The sequence below is a fragment of the Oncorhynchus gorbuscha genome, linkage group LG18 (assembly GCF_021184085.1).
Source record: "Oncorhynchus gorbuscha isolate QuinsamMale2020 ecotype Even-year linkage group LG18, OgorEven_v1.0, whole genome shotgun sequence".
Taxonomy (NCBI): domain Eukaryota; kingdom Metazoa; phylum Chordata; class Actinopteri; order Salmoniformes; family Salmonidae; genus Oncorhynchus; species Oncorhynchus gorbuscha.
In genome coordinates this window covers 19,835,428-19,856,923 of record NC_060190.1, presented here as the reverse complement: position 1 = coordinate 19,856,923, position 21,496 = coordinate 19,835,428, and the positions used below count along the sequence as shown (strand labels likewise).

The window sequence follows — 21,496 nt, the reverse complement described above, 5'->3', positions numbered from 1 at the left end:
AAGGGCAGGATGGATATAGGTCTGTAACAGTTTGGGTCTAGAGTGTCTCCCCCTTTGAAGAGGGGGATGACCGCGGCAGCTTTCCAATCTTTAGGGATCTCAGACGATACGAAGGAGAGGTCGAACAGGCTAGTAATAGGGGTTGCAACAATTGCAGCAAGGAAATTTTAGAAAGAGAGGTTCCAGATTGTCTTGCCCAGCTGATTTGTAGGGGGTCCAGATTTTGCAGCTCTTTCGGAACATCAGCTATCTGCATTTGGGTGAAGGAGAAGTGGGGAGATTGGGCAAGTTTCTGTCGTCGGAGGTAGGGGTAGCCAGGTGAAAAGCATGGCCAGCTGTAGAAAAATGCTTAATGAAATTCTCGTACATTTATAGGTGGTGACAATGTTTCCTAGCCTGAGTGCAGTGGGTAGCTGGGAGGATGTGCTCTTATTCTCCATGGACTTCACAGTGTCCCAAAATGTTTTGGAATTAGTGCTACAGGATGCAAATTTCTTTTTGAAAAAGCTAGACTTTGCTTTCCTAACTGACTTTGTATATTGGTTTTTGACTTCCCTGAAAAGTTTAATATTGGGGGGCTATTCGATGCTAATGCAGTATGCCATATGATGTTTTTGTGCTGGATAGTATGACAGAACTCTGCAGGCTTCTCTGCAGTAGATTGCAACTCCGCCCCCTTTGGCAGTTCTATCTTGACGGAAAATGTTGTAGTTGGGGATGGAAAGTTCAGCATTTCTGGTGGCCTTCCTAAGCCAGGATTCAGACACGGCTAGGACATCAGGGTTGGCAGAGTGTGCTAAAGCAGTGAATTTAACAAATTTAGGGAGGCGGCTTCTGATGTAAACATGCATGAAACCAAGGCTTTTATGGTTACATAAGTCAAGAAATGAGAGCGTCTGGGGAATAGGTGTAGTACTGGGGGCTACAAGGCCTGGGTTAACCTCTACATCACTAGAGGAACAGAGGAGGAGTAGGATAAGGGTACGGCTAAAGGCTATAAGAACTGGCCGTGTAGTGCGTTGGGAACAGAGAATAAGATGAGCAGATTTCTGGGCATGGTAGAATAGATTCAGGGCATAACGTACAGACAAGGGTATGGTAGGATGTGAGTACAGTGGAGGTAAACCTAGGCATTGAGTGACGATGAGAGAGGTTGCATCTCTGGAGGCACCAGTTAAGCCAGGTGAGATCTCTGCATGTGTGGGGAGTGGGACAAACAAGCTATCTAAGGCATGTTGAGCGGGACTGGGGGCTCTACAGTGAAATAAAACAATAAGAACGAACCGAAACAGCAGTAGACAAGGCATACTGGCATTAGAGAGAGAAGCATAAAGCAATCACATGTGTTGATCGGGAGAGCTAAGACAACAATGGGTGAATGGGGTGGCAGGTAGCCTAGAGGTTAAAGCATTGGACTAGTAACTGAAAGGTTGCAAGATCGAATCCCCGAGCTAACAAGGAAAAAATATGTCTTTCTGCCCCTGAACACGGCAGTTAACCCACTATTCTAGGCCGTCATTGAAAATAAGAATTTGTTCTTAACTGACTTGCCTAGTTACATTTACATTACATTTAAGTCATTTAGCAGACGCTCTTATCCAGAGCGACTTACAAATTGGTGCATTCACCTTATGACATCCAGTGGAACAGTCACTTTAGTTAAATAAAGGTAAAATAAAATGTCCTGCGGCAGTGAAACATTGTGTTCTGCACTGCTGAGACAAGTCTAGCTAAATGTGAATGAAACAACAAGAGCAGAGTCATCACAGACTGTGTGTGTATGTGTGTGTGTTTTGTGGCTGAGAGAGAGTTAACGCCACAGCCACTCTCTTTCAGGCCCATTCACTACTAACTCATGCCCGTGCCACCCCGAGGGCAGGAAGTGAGTCAAACAGGAAGTGACACAAGCTAGGTCAAACTTTAGTGTAGCAGTATTTGGCGTATTTGAATAGGGTTGGACTAAAACAAATTTCAAGCACAACATCTGCAGTGATAACATTAGTTATAGTTTTTGGCTGGGGGAGGAAGATAGCAGGAGTTGAATTCAGGTTTTATATAAATTCCTACAAGTCTGCTGTAGCACAGGAAATGCTTGAATGAACATCTTCAAGTAACTGACTGCCAGGCTTGATGGCTGGTTTCGTGGCGAGATAGATAGATGGTGGCTCTTCCCACTCCCAAGTCTGTGGCTTCCTACCTGCCTTTGTGCTTAGTGCTCTAAACACGCAATGAAGACCGGACTCCGAGCCGAAGACATAGGTAACCCAGCAAAAAATTCAACAGTGCAGTTTTCATTAGGCACCAAAGGGAAGAAAACATACTGAAACAGGATGGAACTACCCAGACTCCTATAAGCAGCGGTAATTTTTATTGTCCGTTGCAAATCTTCTTCTTTTTTAACGTTCTGCCTCAAAGAATATGGCCCTGGCTCTAACGGCTCGGATGGAATGATAACAAATGAGAGGGTTTGTATCTGTGGCCTTAGCCACCGGACCACAGACTAAGCACATCAATTCCACACTGCTGCTTCAGAATCAATCAAATCAATCAAATGTATTTATAAAGCCCTTCTTCATCAGCTGATGTCACAAAGTGCTGTACAGAAACCCAGTCTAAAACCCCAAACAGTAAGCAATGCAGATGTAGAAGCACGGTGGCTAGGAAAAACTCCCTAGAAAGGCCAGAACCTAGGAAGAAACCTAGAGAGGAACCAGGCTCTGAGGGGTGGCCAGTCCTCTTCTGGCTGTGCCGGGTGGAGATTATAACAGAACATGGCCAGGATGTTCAAACGTTCATAGATGACCAGCAGGGTCAGATAATAAAAATTACAGTGGTTGTCGAGGGTGCAACAGATCAGCACCTCAGGAGTAAATTTAAGTTGGCTTTTCATAGCCAATCATTCAGAGTTAGAGACAGCAGGTGCAGTAGAGAGAGAGTCCAAAACAACAGGTCCAGGACAAGGTAGCACAATGACAATGACATGAGTCTGACAGCCCCGGCCTAAAACCAGAGCCAAGCATTCGTATCAATGTGTCTGTTTCTGTCCCTTCATATAGGCATCAAAACTGATCCGAGGCCAGTTTTTAGTTAACAGATGATAGTATTGATCACTCAGCACTTCTAGCCTGACAATGTTTGGACAGCTGGGGAAATCTGTGTTGTTGTGTTGGTTGGCACGCACGCGCACACACACAAACACAGCGTCACTAATGCCACTAATGGCTGGCTGGTCGGAACTCAAAAGTAAGTAAGCCCGGGATACTGGAATGCACTATTTCCCCATGCTTATCCTGCTTCCTGCCATCAGCGCAGTGAGACAGAGCATTCCATAAGTCAGGCTTACCCCCCTGCAACCCCCGATGGACCTCTCACCCTGCCCTCCCCAGTGATTCAATAAAAACATGGATGACAGGATGTTTCATCCTGAATGGAGATGGGGGTGGCTTGTACATGGATTATTACTCTGTGGAGATCAAAACCGGACATAGGCCTATCTCAAGTGATTCCCTGTATGTGTTCATAGGTGCATCATGAAGCAGGGGGTGGCCATTCATGTCCACACAGCTGATGTGGGAGGAGGATTTTGTTCCCATCAATCAATACAGCTGATTCAACTAATCAAAGTATTTGAATGATTAATCAGGGTGGTTACTAGGGATGCACAATATATCGGTGAGCATATTGGAATCGGCCAAAATTAGCTAAAAAGGCCAACATCGACATCATCTATTTTAACGTCAATGTGCAAAACCGATGTCAAAGCTGACGTGCATACATATATAACATAAGTAGATGGCGTATTGACGCCACGAAAAATACAGCACTACACAGAACAAAAGCCCACGCTTCCAACAACCAAACAAGTTCAAGTTTAGCAGTCATTTGAAAGAGTAAGAAAATTTCAGCGAGACAACTCAAAGGCGAAACCCATTAATGCCAAGATAATATAATTTATTATGCTACTTGCTATGGGCGTCACAACTGACATTTGGACCAGCGATGTCAGTCCCATGAGCATGCTGAGTCTGACAGCACAGTGGGTCGATGAGGATTTCATACCAAAGAAAGCTGTATTGCATGTTCAAGAATGTGCTGGTTCTCATACCGCTGCTGCCATTTCAATGGCATTTGAGAACATGTTTGAAACTTGGAAACATGAACACACTCCTAGCCCAATTGGAACAACTGACTCGAGAAATAAGCTCAACTGTGTCTGCAGCAGACGTGATACCCTCTGTCATGGCATTGAAACGCCTTGACAGAGACCATGGGGTTAAAACGTACAAAAGTACTTGAGGCTGTGAATAAGCGAATCGGCGGTATTCTCTCTGAGCCTCTTTACTGTTTCTCCACCATGCTCGATGCCAGGTACAAGGACCGCTACTTCGATGGAGATGAAAACCGGGGTTTACATGAAATGTTACATCCAAGCCTTGGTTTCTCAAATGATTGCCTCGCCTGGTTCAACAACTACTTCTCTGATAGAGTTCAGTGTGTCAAATCGGAGGGTCTGCTGTCCGGACCTCTGGCAGTCTCTATGGGGGTGCCACAAAGTTCAATTCTTGGACCGACTCTCTTCTATGTATACATCAATGAGGTCGCTCTTGCTGCTGGTGAGTCTCTGATCCACCTCTACGCAGACAACACCATTCTGTATACTTCCGGCCCTTCTTTGGACACTGTGTTAGCAACCCTCCAAGCAAGCTTCAATGCCATACAACTCTCCTTCCGTGGCCTCCAATTGCTCTTAAATACAAGTAAAACTAAATGCATGCTCTTCAACCGATCGCTACCTGCACCTACCCGCCTGTCCAACATCACTACAAAGGAAGTTGAGAATTCAAGCAGCTTTTCGCAGCTTTTTGTTAAAAATCGCGCAACATTTCAGCGCCCTGCTATTCATGCCAGGAATATAGTATATGCATATGATTAGTATGTGTGGATAGAAAACACTCAGACGTTTCTAAAACTGGTTAAATCACGGCTGTGACTATAACAGAACGTGCGTTTCATTGAAAAGTGCATGAAAATATGATCACTGAAAATGGAAAAAAATATCCATCCGCGACTTCAAGGAATTGTTCAAAGTGAACCGAATTAAAGTAGGCAGAGGTTGCAGTGCCTACAGCTTCCACACGTTGTCTAGAGTCTTATCATTTGATTCGCAATTGATTCTTGGTCTAACCGAATCAAGGGAACTCCTTCCCTCCGGTCTCCGACCGGATGTTTTGATCGAGCTCTCTACGGACATGTTTTATACACGGATAGCTAAAGAATTTACATCGCCTCCTGATGAATTTTATCGCTTATTAACGTGTACTAATACCTAAAGTTGCATTACAAAAATATTTCGAAGTGTTTTGTGAAAGTTTATCGTCGACTTTTTGAATTTAAAAAAATGACGTTACGTTATGAAACGCAAATTTTTTCCGTTTATCACACAGTATTCTTAGATCGATATCTAGGCTATATATGGACCGATTTAATCGAAAAGGACCCTAAATGATGTTTATGGAACATCTAGGAGTGCCAAGAAAGAAGCTTGTCAAAGGTAATGAATGTTTTATATTTTATTTCAGCGTTTTTGGTTTGCGCCGGCTAACGCAAAATCTGTCGTGTTAGGTGACGTTGCAGTATTTTGAGGGTGCATGGTATCAGATAATAGCTTCTCATGCTTTCGCCGAAAAGGATTTTACAAATCTGACTTGGTGGATAGATTCACAACGAGTGTAGCTTTAATTCAGTATATTGTATGTCAATTTTAATGAAAGTTTGAGGTTTATCAACCTCTATAGGTGGCGCTCTTTAACATTAATAATTTTGCACGCCCAATTTTTCAGTTTTTGATTTGTTAAAAAAGTTTGAAATATCCAATAAATGTCGTTCTACTTCATGATTGTGTCCCACTTGTTGTTGATTCTTCACAAAAAAATACAGTTTTATATCTTTATGTTTGAAGCCTGAAATTTGGCAAAAGGTCGCAAAGTTCAAGGGGACTGTACTTAGGTGTCTGGTGTCTGGTTAGACTGTAAACTCTCCTTCCAGACCCATATCAAACATCTCCAATCCAAAGTTAAATCTAGAATTGGCTTCCTATTTCGCAACAAAGCATCCTTCACTCATGCTGCCAAACATACCCTTGTAAAACTGACCATCCTACCAATCCTCAACTTTGGCGATGTCATTTACAAAATAGCCTCCAATACCCTACTCAACAAATTGGATGCAGTCTATCACAGTGCAATCCGTTTTGTCACCAAAGCCCCATATACTACCCACCATTGCGACCTGTACGCTCTCGTTGGCTGGCCCTCGCTTCATACTCGTCGCCAAACCCACTGGCTCCATGTCATCTACAAGACCCGGCTAGGTAAAGTCCCCCCTTATCTCAGCTTGCTGGTCACCATAGCACACGCTCCAGAAGGTATATCTCTCTAGTCACCCCCAAAACCAATTATTTCTTTGGCCGCCTCTCCTTCCAGTTCTCTGCTGCCAATGACTGGAACGAACTACAAAAATCTCTGAAACTGGAAACACTTATCTCCCTCACTAGCTTTAAGCACCAACTGTCAGAGCAGCTCAAAGATTACTGCACCTGTACATAGCCCACCTATAATTTAGCCCAATCAACTTCCTCTTTCCCAACTGTATTTAATTCATTTATTTATTTTGCTCCTTTGCACCCCATTATTTTTATTTCTACTTTGCACATTCTTCCATTGCAAAACTACCATTCCAGTGTTTTACTTGCTGTATTGTATTTACTTTGCCACCATGGCCTTTTTTGCCTTTACCTCCCTTCTCACCTCATTTGCTCACATTGTATATAGACTTGTTTATACTGTATTATTGACTGTATGTTTGTTTTACTCCATGTGTAACTCTGTGTCGTTGTATCTGTCGAACTGCTTTGCTTTATCTTGGCCAGGTCGCAATTGTAAATGAGAACTTGTTCTCAACTTGCCTACCTGGTTAAATAAAGGTGAAATAAATAAATAAACAGCTGGACGAGATAGAAACAGACACAGTGACAGCGCCCACCGAGGAAGAGAGGCCACGGACAGACAGAGCTGAAACTTCACTGCATGACATGTATGATGGGGACATACGTAAGTGGCTAGAAAATAACGTTTTGGTCAGTGTGGTGTGTAACCTTTATTTAACTAGGCAAGTCAGTTAAGAACAAATTCTTATTTTCAATGACGGCCTACCCCGGCCGACGCTGGATAAATTGTGCGCTGCCCTATGGGACTCCCAATCACAGCCGGATGTGATACAGCCTGGATTCGAACCAGGTACTGCAGTGACGCCTCTTACACTGAGATGCAGTGTGTTAGAACATTGTGTCACTCAGGAGCCCAATGTGTAGTGCATGTTGACTTTGACATGCTGTGGCTTTTGTTTGCTATTCATACACATATTTCATTAGGGATTATGTATTTGTGAATCTCTTACACGGATCAGTCGTCCTGGTCCCTTTGCAGAAAAGCCCCAAAGCATGATGTTTCCACCCCCGTGCTTCACAGTAGGTATGGTGTTCTTTGGATGTAACTCAGCATTCTTTGTCTTCCAAACACGACGAGTTGAGTTTTTACCAAAAAGTTATATTTTGGTTTCATCTGACCATATTACATTCTCCCAATCTTCTTCTGGATCATCCAAATGCTCTCTAGCAAACTTCAGACGGGCCTGGACATGTACTGGCTTAAGCAGGGGGACACGTCTGACACTGCAGGATTTGAGTCCCTGGCGGCGTAGTGCGTTACTGAGGGTAGACTTTGTTACTTTGGTCCCAGCTCTCTGCAGGTCATTCACTAGGTCCCCTGTGTGGTTCTGCGATTTTTTCTCACCGCTCTTGTGATCATTTTGACCCCACGGGGTGAGATCTTACGTGGAGCCCCAGATCGAGGGAGATTATCAGTGGTCTTGTATGTCTTCCATTTCCTAATAATTGCTCCCACGGTTGATTTCTTCAAACCAAGCTATTGCAGATTCAGTCTTCCCAACCTGGTGCAGGTCTACAATTTTGTTTCTGGTGTCCTTTGACAGCTCTTTGGTCTTAGCCATAGTGGAGTTTGGAGTGTGACTGTTTGAGGTTGTGGACAGGTGTCTTTTATACTGATAACAAGTTCAAACAGGTGCCATTAATACAGGTAACGAGTGGAGGACAGAGGAGCCTCTTAAAGAAGAAGTTACAGGTCTGTGAGAGCCAGAAATATTGCTTGTTTGTAGGTGACCAAATGCTTATTTTCCACCATAATTTGCAAATAAATTCATAAAAAATCCTACAATGTGATTTTCTGGATTTTTTTTCTCATTTTGTCTGTCATAGTTGAAGTGTACCTATGATGAAAATTACAGGCCTCTCTCATCTTTTTAAGTGGGAGAACTTGCACAATTGGTGGCTGACTAAATACTTTTTTGCCCCACTGTAAGCTAACAGAATGGGACAGGTAACTGCTGAAGCGTGTAGCGAGTAAAACTAGTCTGTCCTCGGTTGCAACACTGACTACCGAGTTCAAAACTGCCTCTAGATGCAATGTCAGCACAACTGTTTGTCGAGAGCTTCATGAAATGGGGTTCCATGGCCAAGCAGCTGCACACAAGCCTAAGATCACCATGCACAATACCAAGCATTGGCTGGAGTGGTGTCAAGCTCGCCGCCAATGGATGTCAAGAGAACGCTACCTGTCCTAATGCATAGTGTCATCTGTAAGGTTTGGCAGAGGAGGAATAATGGTCTGGGGCTGTTTTTTATGGTTCGGGTTAGGCCCCTTAGTTCCAGTAAAGGGAAATCTTAATGCCACAGTATACAATGACATTCTTTACAATTACAGCTTTGTGGCAACAGTTTGGGGAAGGCCCTTTCCTGTTTCAGCATGACAATGCTCCTGTGCACAAAATGAGGTCCATGCAGAAATGGTTTGTCAAGATCGGTGTGGAAGAACTTGACTAGCCCTGACCTCAACCCCATCAAACACCTTTGGGATGAATTGGAACGCCGACTGCGAGCCAGGCCTGTTAGCCCAATATCAGTGCCTCAATAATGCTAGTGGCTGATGCTAATGCTAGTGGCAGGTCCACACAGTAATGTTCTAACATCTAGTGGAAAGCCTTCCCAGAAGAGTGGAGGCTGTTGTAGCAGCAAAGAGGGGACCAACTCCATATCAATGCCCAGGTATCCATATACTTCTGGCTATGTAATGTATTTCCAAATACAGAAATACAGCTGGTATGATGCATTTTGAATCATATGATGCAGAGTGCCTCATATGATGCTGCGTTTTTAAAAGTTATACATCTTGAAAACTTTTTGGAACTATATCAACAATGGACTAATGAAACAAATACTAATTGATCGTTTTTGGGTGGCGTTTTCCTTTAATGGCGGAAAGCAGCCAAACTGTCTCAACCCAGGCAGAAATAGATTGAGTCAACATAGTTTCCTTGCTTATTTCAACAAACATTTGAATGTATGATTTTCTTGTGTCAACTAGTTGATTGAATTTGCAATGAGTCATAACCGTTCACAGGTAAGCCATTTTTCAATTCCGTATTTTTGGTGTAGTAGGACTACCAACAAAATATCTGTGAACTGGGGAACAACAGTTTTACTACTAGTAAGTCCAACTTTATAGCGTTGAACGGCTGGTGCTCTATTGCTCTGCTGTAGTGGCTTTGAGCGGAGCTCACGCCCTGGTTTCACATTGCACCCAAATGTTAGCTGAGCTGTCTAGCACTCTGGCGTCGAAACAGCTGCAGAAAGAAACACATGCTACAGCAGGGGTTGTAAACCTCAGCTTATCCCCACTAGACCAGACTATTTTCCTGACACACACACACACACACACACACACACACACACACACACACACACACACACACACACACACACACACACACACACACACACACACACACACACACACACACACACACACACACACACACACACACACACACACACACACACACACACACACACACACAACAAAGATCCTGTAGGTGATTGCCAAAGTTCTGTGCTAGTTTTTGGAAAAGAGAGCATGTGCTTCTGATTTGGGGTGAGGCCTTTTTGGTAATTCCTCCAATAACAATATGAAGCTGGGCATCTTACACTTGGATACACATGCACGTAAACACAAGCCCCAAAAGCTGATTTGAAAAAAAATACACAAGCGATTGTCCACTATAGCTCAGACAGCATAACAAAAAAAAAGCATAATGTGCATAATATGTTGGCATTTTTGATGACCAAGGACCAGATTTGGAAATATTCACCACAAAAACAGGCCACAAATAACAACACAATGACAAAGGCATTGGCATTCAACAGCGTATGTGTATCGTATGCTAACTAGGTTAGCGTCAGGAGGGTGAATGCTCTGACCATGTTCCATTCCACACATTAAAGGGGTCTGAGGCAATGACATCAGAAACTCACAATTTACTCAAACCCGTGGGGTTTGGTTATCTGCCTTAAAGCCAGTAGTTGGCCTTCAGAGAGAGCACGGTATAAAAAACGAGCACAGCCAGGGTCCGTAAGCACTCCCTTTCAAATTGCAATTAATTCCGCACGAGGTCTGCCTACCATAGTAGTTTTAAATATTGAAGAGGAATCAGAGCGAGACAGAGAAATACTTTTTTTTCTTCTAGCACTGACTTTACTGATAGCTACCTTATTGAGGAATAATGTTCTTACTATGACTAGGATATGTGGTTGTCCCACCTAGCTATCTGAAGATGAATGTACTAACTTTAAGTCGCTCTGAATAGGAGTGTCTGCTAAATGACAAAAATGTGAATGTAGAGGGAGAGATCAGCACCAGCTGAATAAAGACATCAAATCCACTGACAGGGGATAAGGAATCAGGATCTTTAATCAGGGATTTGCGCTCAGCGCCAGATCAAGTAATAGAGTAGATTTTTCTTTGGTTACAAAAGTGCCATGCTTCATTACTGAACTAAGTGAATTCTGTAGGTTGATGTTTTAAGCATTAAAATTGAAGGGAAAAAGATTAAAGCTAAAGGGCGATGGCCACAAAGTTCAACCCCTTTTTGTGAGTATTAGTTGAGAAACCCATTCCATTTTCCATATAGGACGCATTTGAGAATCGCTGGTTATCGTACTATACATTAGCCTATATAGTATTTTTGTCACTTCCAGTATTAAATAGATCACTTCCTATCGTACAGCACATTCAGTTAAGTCAACCCCATCCATCTTAAACGCAGCTAGCCCACTCCATAAGAAATAATGGGTCCTGCACCAATTAAACACCAATGAAACCACATGAATAATAGTGGCTGGCTAACTTGATTTCAGCACACACATTTAATTACTGTGGGTCCATCTATTCCTGGATGGGTTCTCCGTCATTTATCTCTCCCTTCTGAGGAGAAACCGTGGTTGGGGTTGGTGTGTGTGTGTGAGCGTTATATCAGAGACATAGTTTTTTTTTAATGACAATGTTTGTGTGTGTGCGTGTGCGTGTGCGTGTGTGTGTGTGTGTGTGTGTGTGTGTGTGTGTGTGTGTGTGTGTGTGTGTGTGTGTGTGTGTGTGTGTGTGTGTGTGTGTGTGTGTATTAGGGCTGGGTGATATATTGAATTCATTCAATTCATTCAAATGTATGTTTTTGCGCAATGCTTCAAATGCCTGTATAGCGAGAATAAAGGGTTTTATACTTTTTGTTTCCGTCTTTTGGGTTGTCTCCTTCGCTCCTTCTATGCCGTGTGCACCTCTCCGTTTGCTATTTCAGCCACAACCATTGTTGACAGGTGTATAAAATCGAGCACAGATGGAGCTGGAGGAGATGGCCGCCGTTTTACGGTCAATTGTGCTATTATGTGGGGGGTTTTCGCGATAGTTGGAAATAATTTTGTACATAACGTTTCTGCAACCGTATCTTTACGGCAGAAAAGAGCTTCTGGATATCAGGACAGCGATCCCTCACCTCGGATTAGACAAAGATTTTTTCAACATTTACAACAAGCAGGACTCACACGATATTCTCCAAACATATTTGTAAACAACAGCTGGTGCACGAAATGAAGTCTCTAGATTTTGCTCACCTGAATGACAAAGAGAGAGAGTATAGAGTATATTGTCATAAATTGCAGGCCACAATACTTGCCTAGAGTCCACGGCTATACTTTTCGTGGCTGTTTATTTACCACCACAAACAGATGCTGGCACTAAGACCGCACTCAGTCAGCTGTATAAGGAACTAAGCAAACAGGAAACCACTCACCCAGAGGCAGCGCTCCTAGGGGCCGGAGACTGTAATGCAGGGAAACTTAAATCAGTTATACCAAATCTCTATCAACATGTTAAATGTGCAACTAGAGGGAAAACAATTCTAGATCACCTGTACTCCACACACAGAGACGCGTACAAAGCTCTCCTTCGCCCTCCATTTGGTAAATCCGACCACAACTCTATCCTCCTGATTCCTGCTGACAGGCAAAAATTAAAGTAGGAAGCACCAGTGACTCGGTCTATAAAAATAATGGTCAGATGAAGCAGATGCTAAACTACTGGACTGTTTTGCTATCACAGACTGGAACATGTTCCGGGATTCTTCCGATGACATTGAGGAATACACCACATCAGTCACCGGCTTTATCAATAAGTGCATTGAGGACGTCGTCCCCACAGTGACTGTACGTACATACCCCAACCAGAAGCCATGGATTACAGGCAACATTTGCACTGAGCTAAAGGGTAGAGCTGTCAAGGTGCTTACAAGAAATCCCGCTATGCCCTGCGACGAACCATCAAACAGGCAAAGTGTCAATACAGGGCTAAGATTGAATCATACTATACCGGCTCCGACGCTCGTCGGATGTGGCAGGGCTTGCAAACTATTACAGACTACAAAGGGAAGCACAGCCACGAGCTGCCCAGTGACACGAGCCTACCAGACAAACTAAACCACTTCTATGCTCGCTTCGAGGTAAGCAACACTGAGGCATGCATGAGAGCATCAGCTGTTCCGGATGACTGTGTGATCACTCTCTCCGTAGCCGACGTGAGTAAGACCTTTAAACAGGTCAACATACCTGGGGCCAGATGGATTACCAGGATGTGTGCTCTGGGCATGTGCTGACCAACTGGCAGGTGTCTTCACTGACATTTTCAACATGTCCCTGATTGAGTCTGCAATACCAACATGCTTCAAGTAGACCACCATAGTCCCTGTGTCCGAGAACACAAAGGCAACCTGCCGAAATGACTACCTGTAGCACTCACGTCAGTAGCCATGAAGTGTTTTCAAAGGCTGGTAATGGCTCACATCAACACCATTATCCTAGACCCACTCCAATTTGCATACCGCCCAAACTGATGATGCAAACTCTATTGCACTCTACACTGCCCTTTCCCACCTGGACAAAAGGAAAACCTATGTGAGAATGCTATACATTGACTACAGCTCAGCATTCAACACCATAGTATCCTCAAAGCTCATCACTAAGCTAAGAAACCTGGGACTAAACAACTCCCACTGCAACTGGATCCTGGACTTCCTGACGGGCCGCCCCCAGGTGGTGAGCGTTGGTAGCAACACATCTGCCACGCTGATCCTCAACACTGGAGCTCCACAAGGGTGCGTGCTCAGTCCCCTCCTGTACTTCCTGTTCACCCACGACTGTATGTCCAGGCACGACTCCAACACCACACAACAGTGGTAGGCCTGATCACCCACAACGACGAGACGACGAGACAGCCTATAGGGAGGAGGTCAGAGACCTGGCCGGGTGGTGCCAGAATAACAACCTATCCCTCAACATAACCAAGACTAAGGAGATGATTGTGGACTACAGGAAAAGGAGCCCCGAGCACATCCCCATTCTCATCGACTGGGCTGTAGTGGAGCAGGTTGAGAGCTTCAAATTCCTTGGTGTCCACATCAACAACAAACTAGAATGGTCCAAACACACCAAGACAGTCGTGAAATGGTTACATTGTGTGCCACCCCCAACCCCTCTTTTACGCTGCTGCTACTCTCTGTTTATCTTATATGCATAGTCACTTTAACCATACCTGCATGTACATACTACCTCAATAAGCCTGACTAACCGGTGTCTGTATATAGCCTTGCTACTCTTATTTTCAAATGTCTTTTTACTGTTGTTTTATTTCTCTACTTACCTACACACACACACACACACACACACACACACACACACACACACACACACACACACACACACACACACACACACACACACACACACACACACACACACACACACACACACACACACACACACACACACACACACACACACACACACACACACACACTATTGGTTAGAGCCTGTAAGTAAGCCACCTGGTAGATGTAGTCTCTTAAGGTAAATTTTCCAATGATTTGCCTACAAATACGTCACAATGCTGTCGACACCTTGGGGAAACGACAGAAAGTCTAAGCTCATTCGTGACCCATACACAGCCATATAAGGAGACATTGGAACACAGCACATTCAAAATCTGGGGCACGTCCTGTATGAAATTTCATCTTGGTTTCGCCTGTAGCATTAGTTCTGTGGCACTCACAGACAATATCTTTGCAGTTTTGGAAACGTCAGAGTGTTTTCCTTCCAAAGCTCTCAATTATATGCATAGTCGAGCATCTTTTCGTGACAAAATATCTTGTTTAAAACGGGAACGTTTTTTTATCTATAAATTAAAAGAGCACCCCCTATATCCAAAAAGTTCATCGGTATCGTTTTTTTTTGGTCCTCCAATAAAAAAATCATCATCAATAAGAAAAATCATAATCGGTCGACCTCTAAAGGAGACGCATTCTGTCTCCTAGAGATCAACGTACTGTGGTGCGTAGAGTGCAAATAAATCCCAGAACAACAGCAAAGGACCTTGTGAAGATGCTGGAGGAAACAGGTACAAAACTATCTATAGCCACAGTAAAACAAGTTCTATATCGACAAAACCTGAAAGGCCAGAAGAATCCACTGCTCTAAAACCGCCATAAAAAAGCCAGACTACGGTTTGCAACTGCACATGGGGACAAAGATCGTACCTTTTGGAGAAATGTCCTCTGGTCTGATGAAACAAAAATGGAACTCTTTGGCCATAATGGGAATGCTTGCAAGCCAAAGAACACCATCCCAGCCGTGAAGTATGGTGGTGGCAGCATCATGTTGTGGGGGTGTTTTGCTGCAGGAGGGACTGGTGCACTTCACAAAATAGATGACATCGTGAGGAAGGAAAATTATGTGGATATATTGAAGCAACATCTCAGGACATCAGTTCAAGCTTGGTCACAAATGGGTCTTCCAAATGGACAATGACACCAAGCATACTTCCAAAGTTGTGGCAAAATGGCTTAAGGACAACAAAGTCAAGGTTTTGGAGTGGCCATCACAAAGCCCTGACCACAATCCGATTGAAAATTTGTGGGCAGAACTGAACAAGCTTGTGTGAGCAAGGATCCTACAAACCTGACTCCGTTACACCAGCTCTGTCAGAAGGAATGGGCCAAAATCCACCCAACTTATTGTGGTAAGCTTATGGAAAGCTACCCGAAACGTTTGACCCAAGTTAAACAATTTAAAGACAATGCTACCAAATACTAATTGAGTGTATGTAAACTTCTGACCCACTGGGAATGTGATGAAAGAAATAAAAGCTGAAATAAATAATTCTCTCTACTATTATTCTGACATTTCACATTCTTAAAATAAGGTGGTGATCCTAACTGACCTAAGGTAGGGAATGTCGGGAATTGTGAAAAACTGAGTTTAAATGTATTTGGGGCTAAGGTGTATTTAAACTTCCGACATCAACTGTAAATTGAAAAATGTATCTCTAAAAAACATATTTGGGAGAAAATCAAAGTTCAATCAAAGATGCATAAAATAAAGAACAAATTGGATCTTAAAGGACAATGGCCTATATTAGAATTTCAATAAAAGGCGTTATTAAAATCCATGCATTTTCGCGCTCTGTTTAAAAAAAAGATAATAAAGTAATTTTCCTCCAGCTGAATATCTTTGCTAGATGTTCTTCATTTCATGCACCGTGGTATAGGGGTATGCTACTGTGTATTACTGTGGAGTGGGTAGCGACTGTATGGAATATGTACCCACAAGCCTGTAATGGGCTATAGAACGAGTTCTGAGAAAAAGAAAATGGCAGTGTGGATATAGGACACTAGAGTAAAAAACCCATCTCGGTGAACACAATTACTTCCTTTCCTTTTCACCATCTGCAGGGCACTTTCTGGCATAGCTACTGAAAATGTATGTGTACATGTGTTAGGCGAGTACGAGAACAAGACAAAGCTAATATGATAAGATGATATGCATTTTTTAAATCGCTTTCAACTCTGCTCTGCCAAAGTAGACTTAAAAAATATATATATATTATACGTGAAGAATTTGTGTTACATGGGGCTTACATTTCAAGATGGCAAGTTAAAGGAGATAGATTGAAAAAGATGATAAAGAACATTGAGGAAAAGGACATCAAATCTATGAGAATGTATTTATGTATGAAGCATGAAGTATTTCTAAAAGTCACTGCTGTAATGACAGAGGGTGTGCCATTAATCAACAGGTAAAACCTGGCAAGCCTGTTACCTCATACAATATACATTTAGCTAAGAGCAAAAACACAGGCACAATTTGTTCAAAAGTTAGGATTATGGATATTGAATCAATCACAAAATGTGGCAATGAAGCATATAGAGTTATGACAGTGGCTAGACCTACTGTATGTGTGTTCTGTACAATGTTACTTGACATTCGGTGAAATAAGAACATGCTATGACATGTTTATGACACCATTCTGACAGTGCAAATAAATTGCTGTCAAATGTTGAGTGAATAGGCCTAAACGTAATGTAAGTGGGTTGGGCCGAAAAACAATGCTAAGTAGCCTATACATACAAGAAGAGAGCCATTGGGGGTAATCATAAGCCAAGTCAACTGTCATCATTGAGCCTGTGATTTCTGGGTTATTAGAGCAAATAGATTAGGCTGACTGACATACTGTATACAGGTAACTGCCAAAATAAAGGAAACACCAACATAACGTGCCTTAAAGGTCCAATGCAATCATTTGTATCTCAATATCAAATCCTTTCTGGGTAACAATGAAGTACCTTACTGTGATTGTTTTCAATTAAAAAATTGTCAAAAAGAAACAAAGATAGCATCTTAGCAAAGAGCAATTTCTCCATCAAGAATTTTGCTAGGACTGTGGGAGCGGTCTGAGTGGAGAGGGGAAAACTGAAAATTAGCTGTTAATGGCAGAGAGATTTGGAACTCTGTTTAATAGGCCTATTAACTCATTTACTGCATGGCAATGTCACCAGGGGTGTAATTATTAGTCCAAACAGTAAACTGGAACTTCCATTGGCCAAATTCAGGCAGGTCCTTCCCAGTTTCGTTCCATTTTCTTAGGTTTAAGAAACGTTTTGCAACAAAATCGGTGTAATGAATACATCACAGGGAAAGCCAAAACACCATCCCACCAAAACAGGCTTAAATGTCAGGCAGTCTTTTCAAACAACCCTTACACTAAAAGGGTATTATAATCATGTTCACAATATTATTCCAACCTCAGTGTGGAAATATATATAAAAAAGAGGAAAATCACGTTTTTGACTGCACTGGGTCTTTAATAGGGTATTGGGCCACCATGAGCTGCCAGAACAGGTTCAATGTGTCATAGTTTCTGCAACACCATTCTTCAACGTGAAATTCCACCATTTGGTGTTTTGTTGGTGGTGGAGGAAAATGCTGTCTCAGGCAGTGTTCAATAACGGAGGTGCATAAAGATGACGGCCCCCATGCACTTACCACAAATTCCTTGTTTATCTAAGTTCCCAATATTGTACATTGCTCTCTGTCACTCTTTTTTTTTGGTATGGTCATTAGCAAAGTACAGCCTACATGATCCACTTTAAGCTTCAAGATGCCGGCAATTTGAAAAAACTAAAAAGTATAGTGTGTTGATTTATTGGCACATTGAACCAACTCAGTTGATAGTGCAAAAACAATGACGTCATATCTGAATTATGCCATTTTTACACAGTTCGCAATTGGGTTGAGAAATGGTGACAGACACACACACAGCCTATGCTCCTTTGAGACACCTATTTCAAATTCACTGATATCTCTTCTTCAAGCCATGATAATAATGGGCAATAGGTATTTTTATACATGACCCTAAGCATGATGGGATGTTATTTACTTAATTAACTCAGGGACCACACCTGTGTGGAAGCACAGCCTATGCTCCTTTGAGACACCTATTTCAAAGTCACTGATATCTCTTCTTCAAGCCATGATAATAATGGGCAATAGGTATTTTTATACATGACCTAAGCATGATGGGATGTTATTTACTTAATTAACTCAGGGACCACACCTGTGTGGAAGCACATGCTTTCAATATACTTTGTATTCCTCACTTACTCAAGTGTTTCCTTTATTTTGACAGTTCCCTGTTGATTCGCGAGGCAGTTTCATTGACTGGCAAACAGATTTTCTAGCTCCATATCAAGTCTGTTTTGCCATGCAGCTCTGGAATGTAGGCTATGGGTGGGTGGAATTCATATCAAACGGTTTAACTCGGTGAAAATAACTCCATGTAGCCTAGAATAACGGTTATCTGCATCAAATAACGGGAAAGTGTCCCGTTGAAAGTCAAGAGGGAACTATGCAAGGAAAACGCTTTCTATGGAGAGCAAAACAGTAATACAAGTAGGCTATTATTAGACTAAAGTAGCCTATTATTATTAACAAGCTAGCAATTTAGACTATGCAATTACATATTTTTTTTTGTCCAGAAAACGTTTGTTCAGTCTGCGTATAGCCTAACCTTCTGTGGGAATAAGATAGCTTTATCGTCATGTTGTTCTTTGTTGTCGTATATTCTTAAAATAAACAAACAAAGCAGACTACGAGAACAGACTTTGATTTGATAAATCCCGAGCAATTAAATGTCTAGTCCGAGTGACCTACACCAACAACAAACTCAACCAAATGTCATTCAGTTATGGATGTGTGAGGTTGTTGCCATGGAACAGTCCTAAAAATGTAGCCTGGCTATCCTGTAACAACAATGTAACAACCACTCCGAATTGGAAACACTACTACAGACGCCCACTCACAAAGAAAAAGGATTACATGTGTGCTGGGCAATGTAAGTAGCTTAGCCTACCTTGGAACACAACTCGGAGAAGAACGGTCTATTTCCCACGTTGCAAAAAGGTTCATAGGCACGGGTATGGGACCATCTGACCCACCCGAATTCGAACCCATGCCTCCTGCTCCAACCGCGGCTCCAGGAGCAGTTGCAATAGGTGCCGGGGATGGTCCACCGATCCCGCCGCCGCTGCCTGGATTCAGGAAAGCGGCCCGCACTCCTCCTCTCTCTACGGCCGCCGCCATCATCGCCTCTCCCCGGGTAGCAGCAGGCTATAGGCTGTGATGCTTGCTCGCGTAGCCACTCTCCGCAATATCACAGAAAGTTGTCAATGTAGCAGGCAGCTCAAGGCTAGCAAATCGAGAGTGCTGAAACTGAGGCATTGGAATACAAATCTGGGCGGGGCGTTGTTCAGCACGCACAAACAAAAACGAGGCAAAGTTCTACTATTGGACGCTAGGGGCGCCCGCAGACCATTTGATTTTTCAAAGGCGCGGATCATTGGTTGATTGTAAATAAAAAAATCAGAGCTGAATATTGTTGGATTATCAAAATATTATTGCAATTGAATTAACCTCAATGTGATTGTAGCTAGTAGACAATTATTAGTCTATGCATAATTATTGATTGGACATTTTATGACCATAGTAAGAAACGTTATATATTATATAGGCTAATGATACAATATATCAAATCCAATCAAATGTTGTTGGTCACATACACGTGTTTAGCAGATGTAGCGACATGCTTGTGCTTCTAGCTCCAGACAATGCAGTAATATCTAACAAGTAATATCTAACAGTTTCACAACATATATCCCCAAAACACACACATCTAAGTAAGGAAGGGATTAAGAATATACATATACACTACCGTTCAAAAGTTTGAAGTCACTTCGAAATGTCCTTGTTTTTGAAAGAAAAGCACGTTTTTTTGTCAATTAAGGTAACACAAAATTGATCAGAAATATAGTGTAAACAATGTTAATGTTGTAAATGACTATTGTAGCTGAAAACGGATTATTTTTTAAATTGAATATCTACATAGGCGTACAGAGGCCCATTATCAGCAACCATCACTCCTGTGTTTCAATGGCACGTTGTATTAGCTAATCCAAGTTTATCATTTTAAAAGGCTAATTGAACATTAGAAAACCCTTTTGCAATTATGTTAGCACAGCTGAAAACTGTTGTGCTTATTAAAGAAGCAATATAACTGTCCTTCTTTAGACTAGTTGAGTATCTGGAGCATCAGCATTTGTGGGTTTGATTACAGGCTGGAAATGGCCAGAAACAAAGAACTTTCTTCTGAAACTTGTTAATCTATTCTTGTTCTGAGAAATGAAGGTTATTCCATGTGAGAAATTACAAACAAACTGAAGATTCGTACAACGCTGTGTACTACTCCCTTCACAGAACAGCTTAAACTGTCTCTAACCAGAATAGAAAGAGAAGTGGGAGGCCCCGGTGCACAACTGAGCAAGAGGACAAGTACATTAGAGTGTCTAGTTTGAGAAACAGACGCCACAAGTCCTCAACTGGCAGCTTCACTTTCAAAAACAAGGACATTTCTATGTGGCCCCAAACTTTTGAACAGTAGTGTATGTCAGAGCGGCATTGGACTGAGATACAGTGGCAGAGTATAAAGTACAGTATACACATATGAGATGGGTGATGCAATATTTACAAACAATTAAAGTGACACTTGATACCGTATAATAGTATAGAGTACACTTTACACATATGAGATGAGTAATGCAAGATATGGAGACATTAATAAAGTGGCTAGTGTTTAATTTCCTTGTGGCCAGTGATTCCTAATCTATGTCTATCGGCAGCAGCCTCTGATGTGCTGGAGATGGCTGTTTAACAGTCAGTGGTGTGGTATAGAATACAATACAGTATATACATATGAAATAGGTGATGCAATATGTAAACACAATTTAAAAGTGACTAAGTTACCGTAGAATAGTGTGGTGCAGTTTATACATATGAGATGAGTTATGCTAGATACGGAAGATTGTTCAAGTGGCTAGTGATCCATTTCTAAAAGTAGCCAGTGATTCCTAATCTATGTCTATAGGCAGCCGCCATTGATGTGCTAGTGATGGCTGTTTATCAGTCTGATGGCCTTGAGATAGAAGCTGTTTTTCAGTCTCTCTGTCCCAGTCTCTCAGTCAGGGATCATTCATTCACAATAAAAATAGCTGCAACAACCAATTATGTATTCCTTAATATAAAATCCTACTCCTCTAAAAATGTTATTTTTTTAGATATAAAAAATTCCACATTCCATTAACAGTTGGAAAAAATATG

The 21,496-nt window shown here is 42.2% G+C and overlaps 1 protein-coding gene across 4 annotated transcripts in view; it reads right to left on the bottom strand.

The window, feature by feature from the left end:
- The window catches only part of LOC124003073 (phosphofurin acidic cluster sorting protein 2-like), an 82,157-nt gene extending 62,566 nt beyond the window's left edge, over window positions 1-19,591 (bottom strand). For all 4 annotated transcript variants that reach the window (XM_046311106.1, XM_046311108.1, XM_046311109.1 and 1 more), the window contains exon 1: window positions 19,197-19,591. In XM_046311106.1, coding sequence (XP_046167062.1) covers window positions 19,197-19,429 — 233 coding nt within the window. In that variant the 5' untranslated portion in view covers window positions 19,430-19,591. The remainder of the gene's footprint in view (window positions 1-19,196) is intronic.
- Between the last annotated feature and the right edge of the window lie 1,905 nt (window positions 19,592-21,496).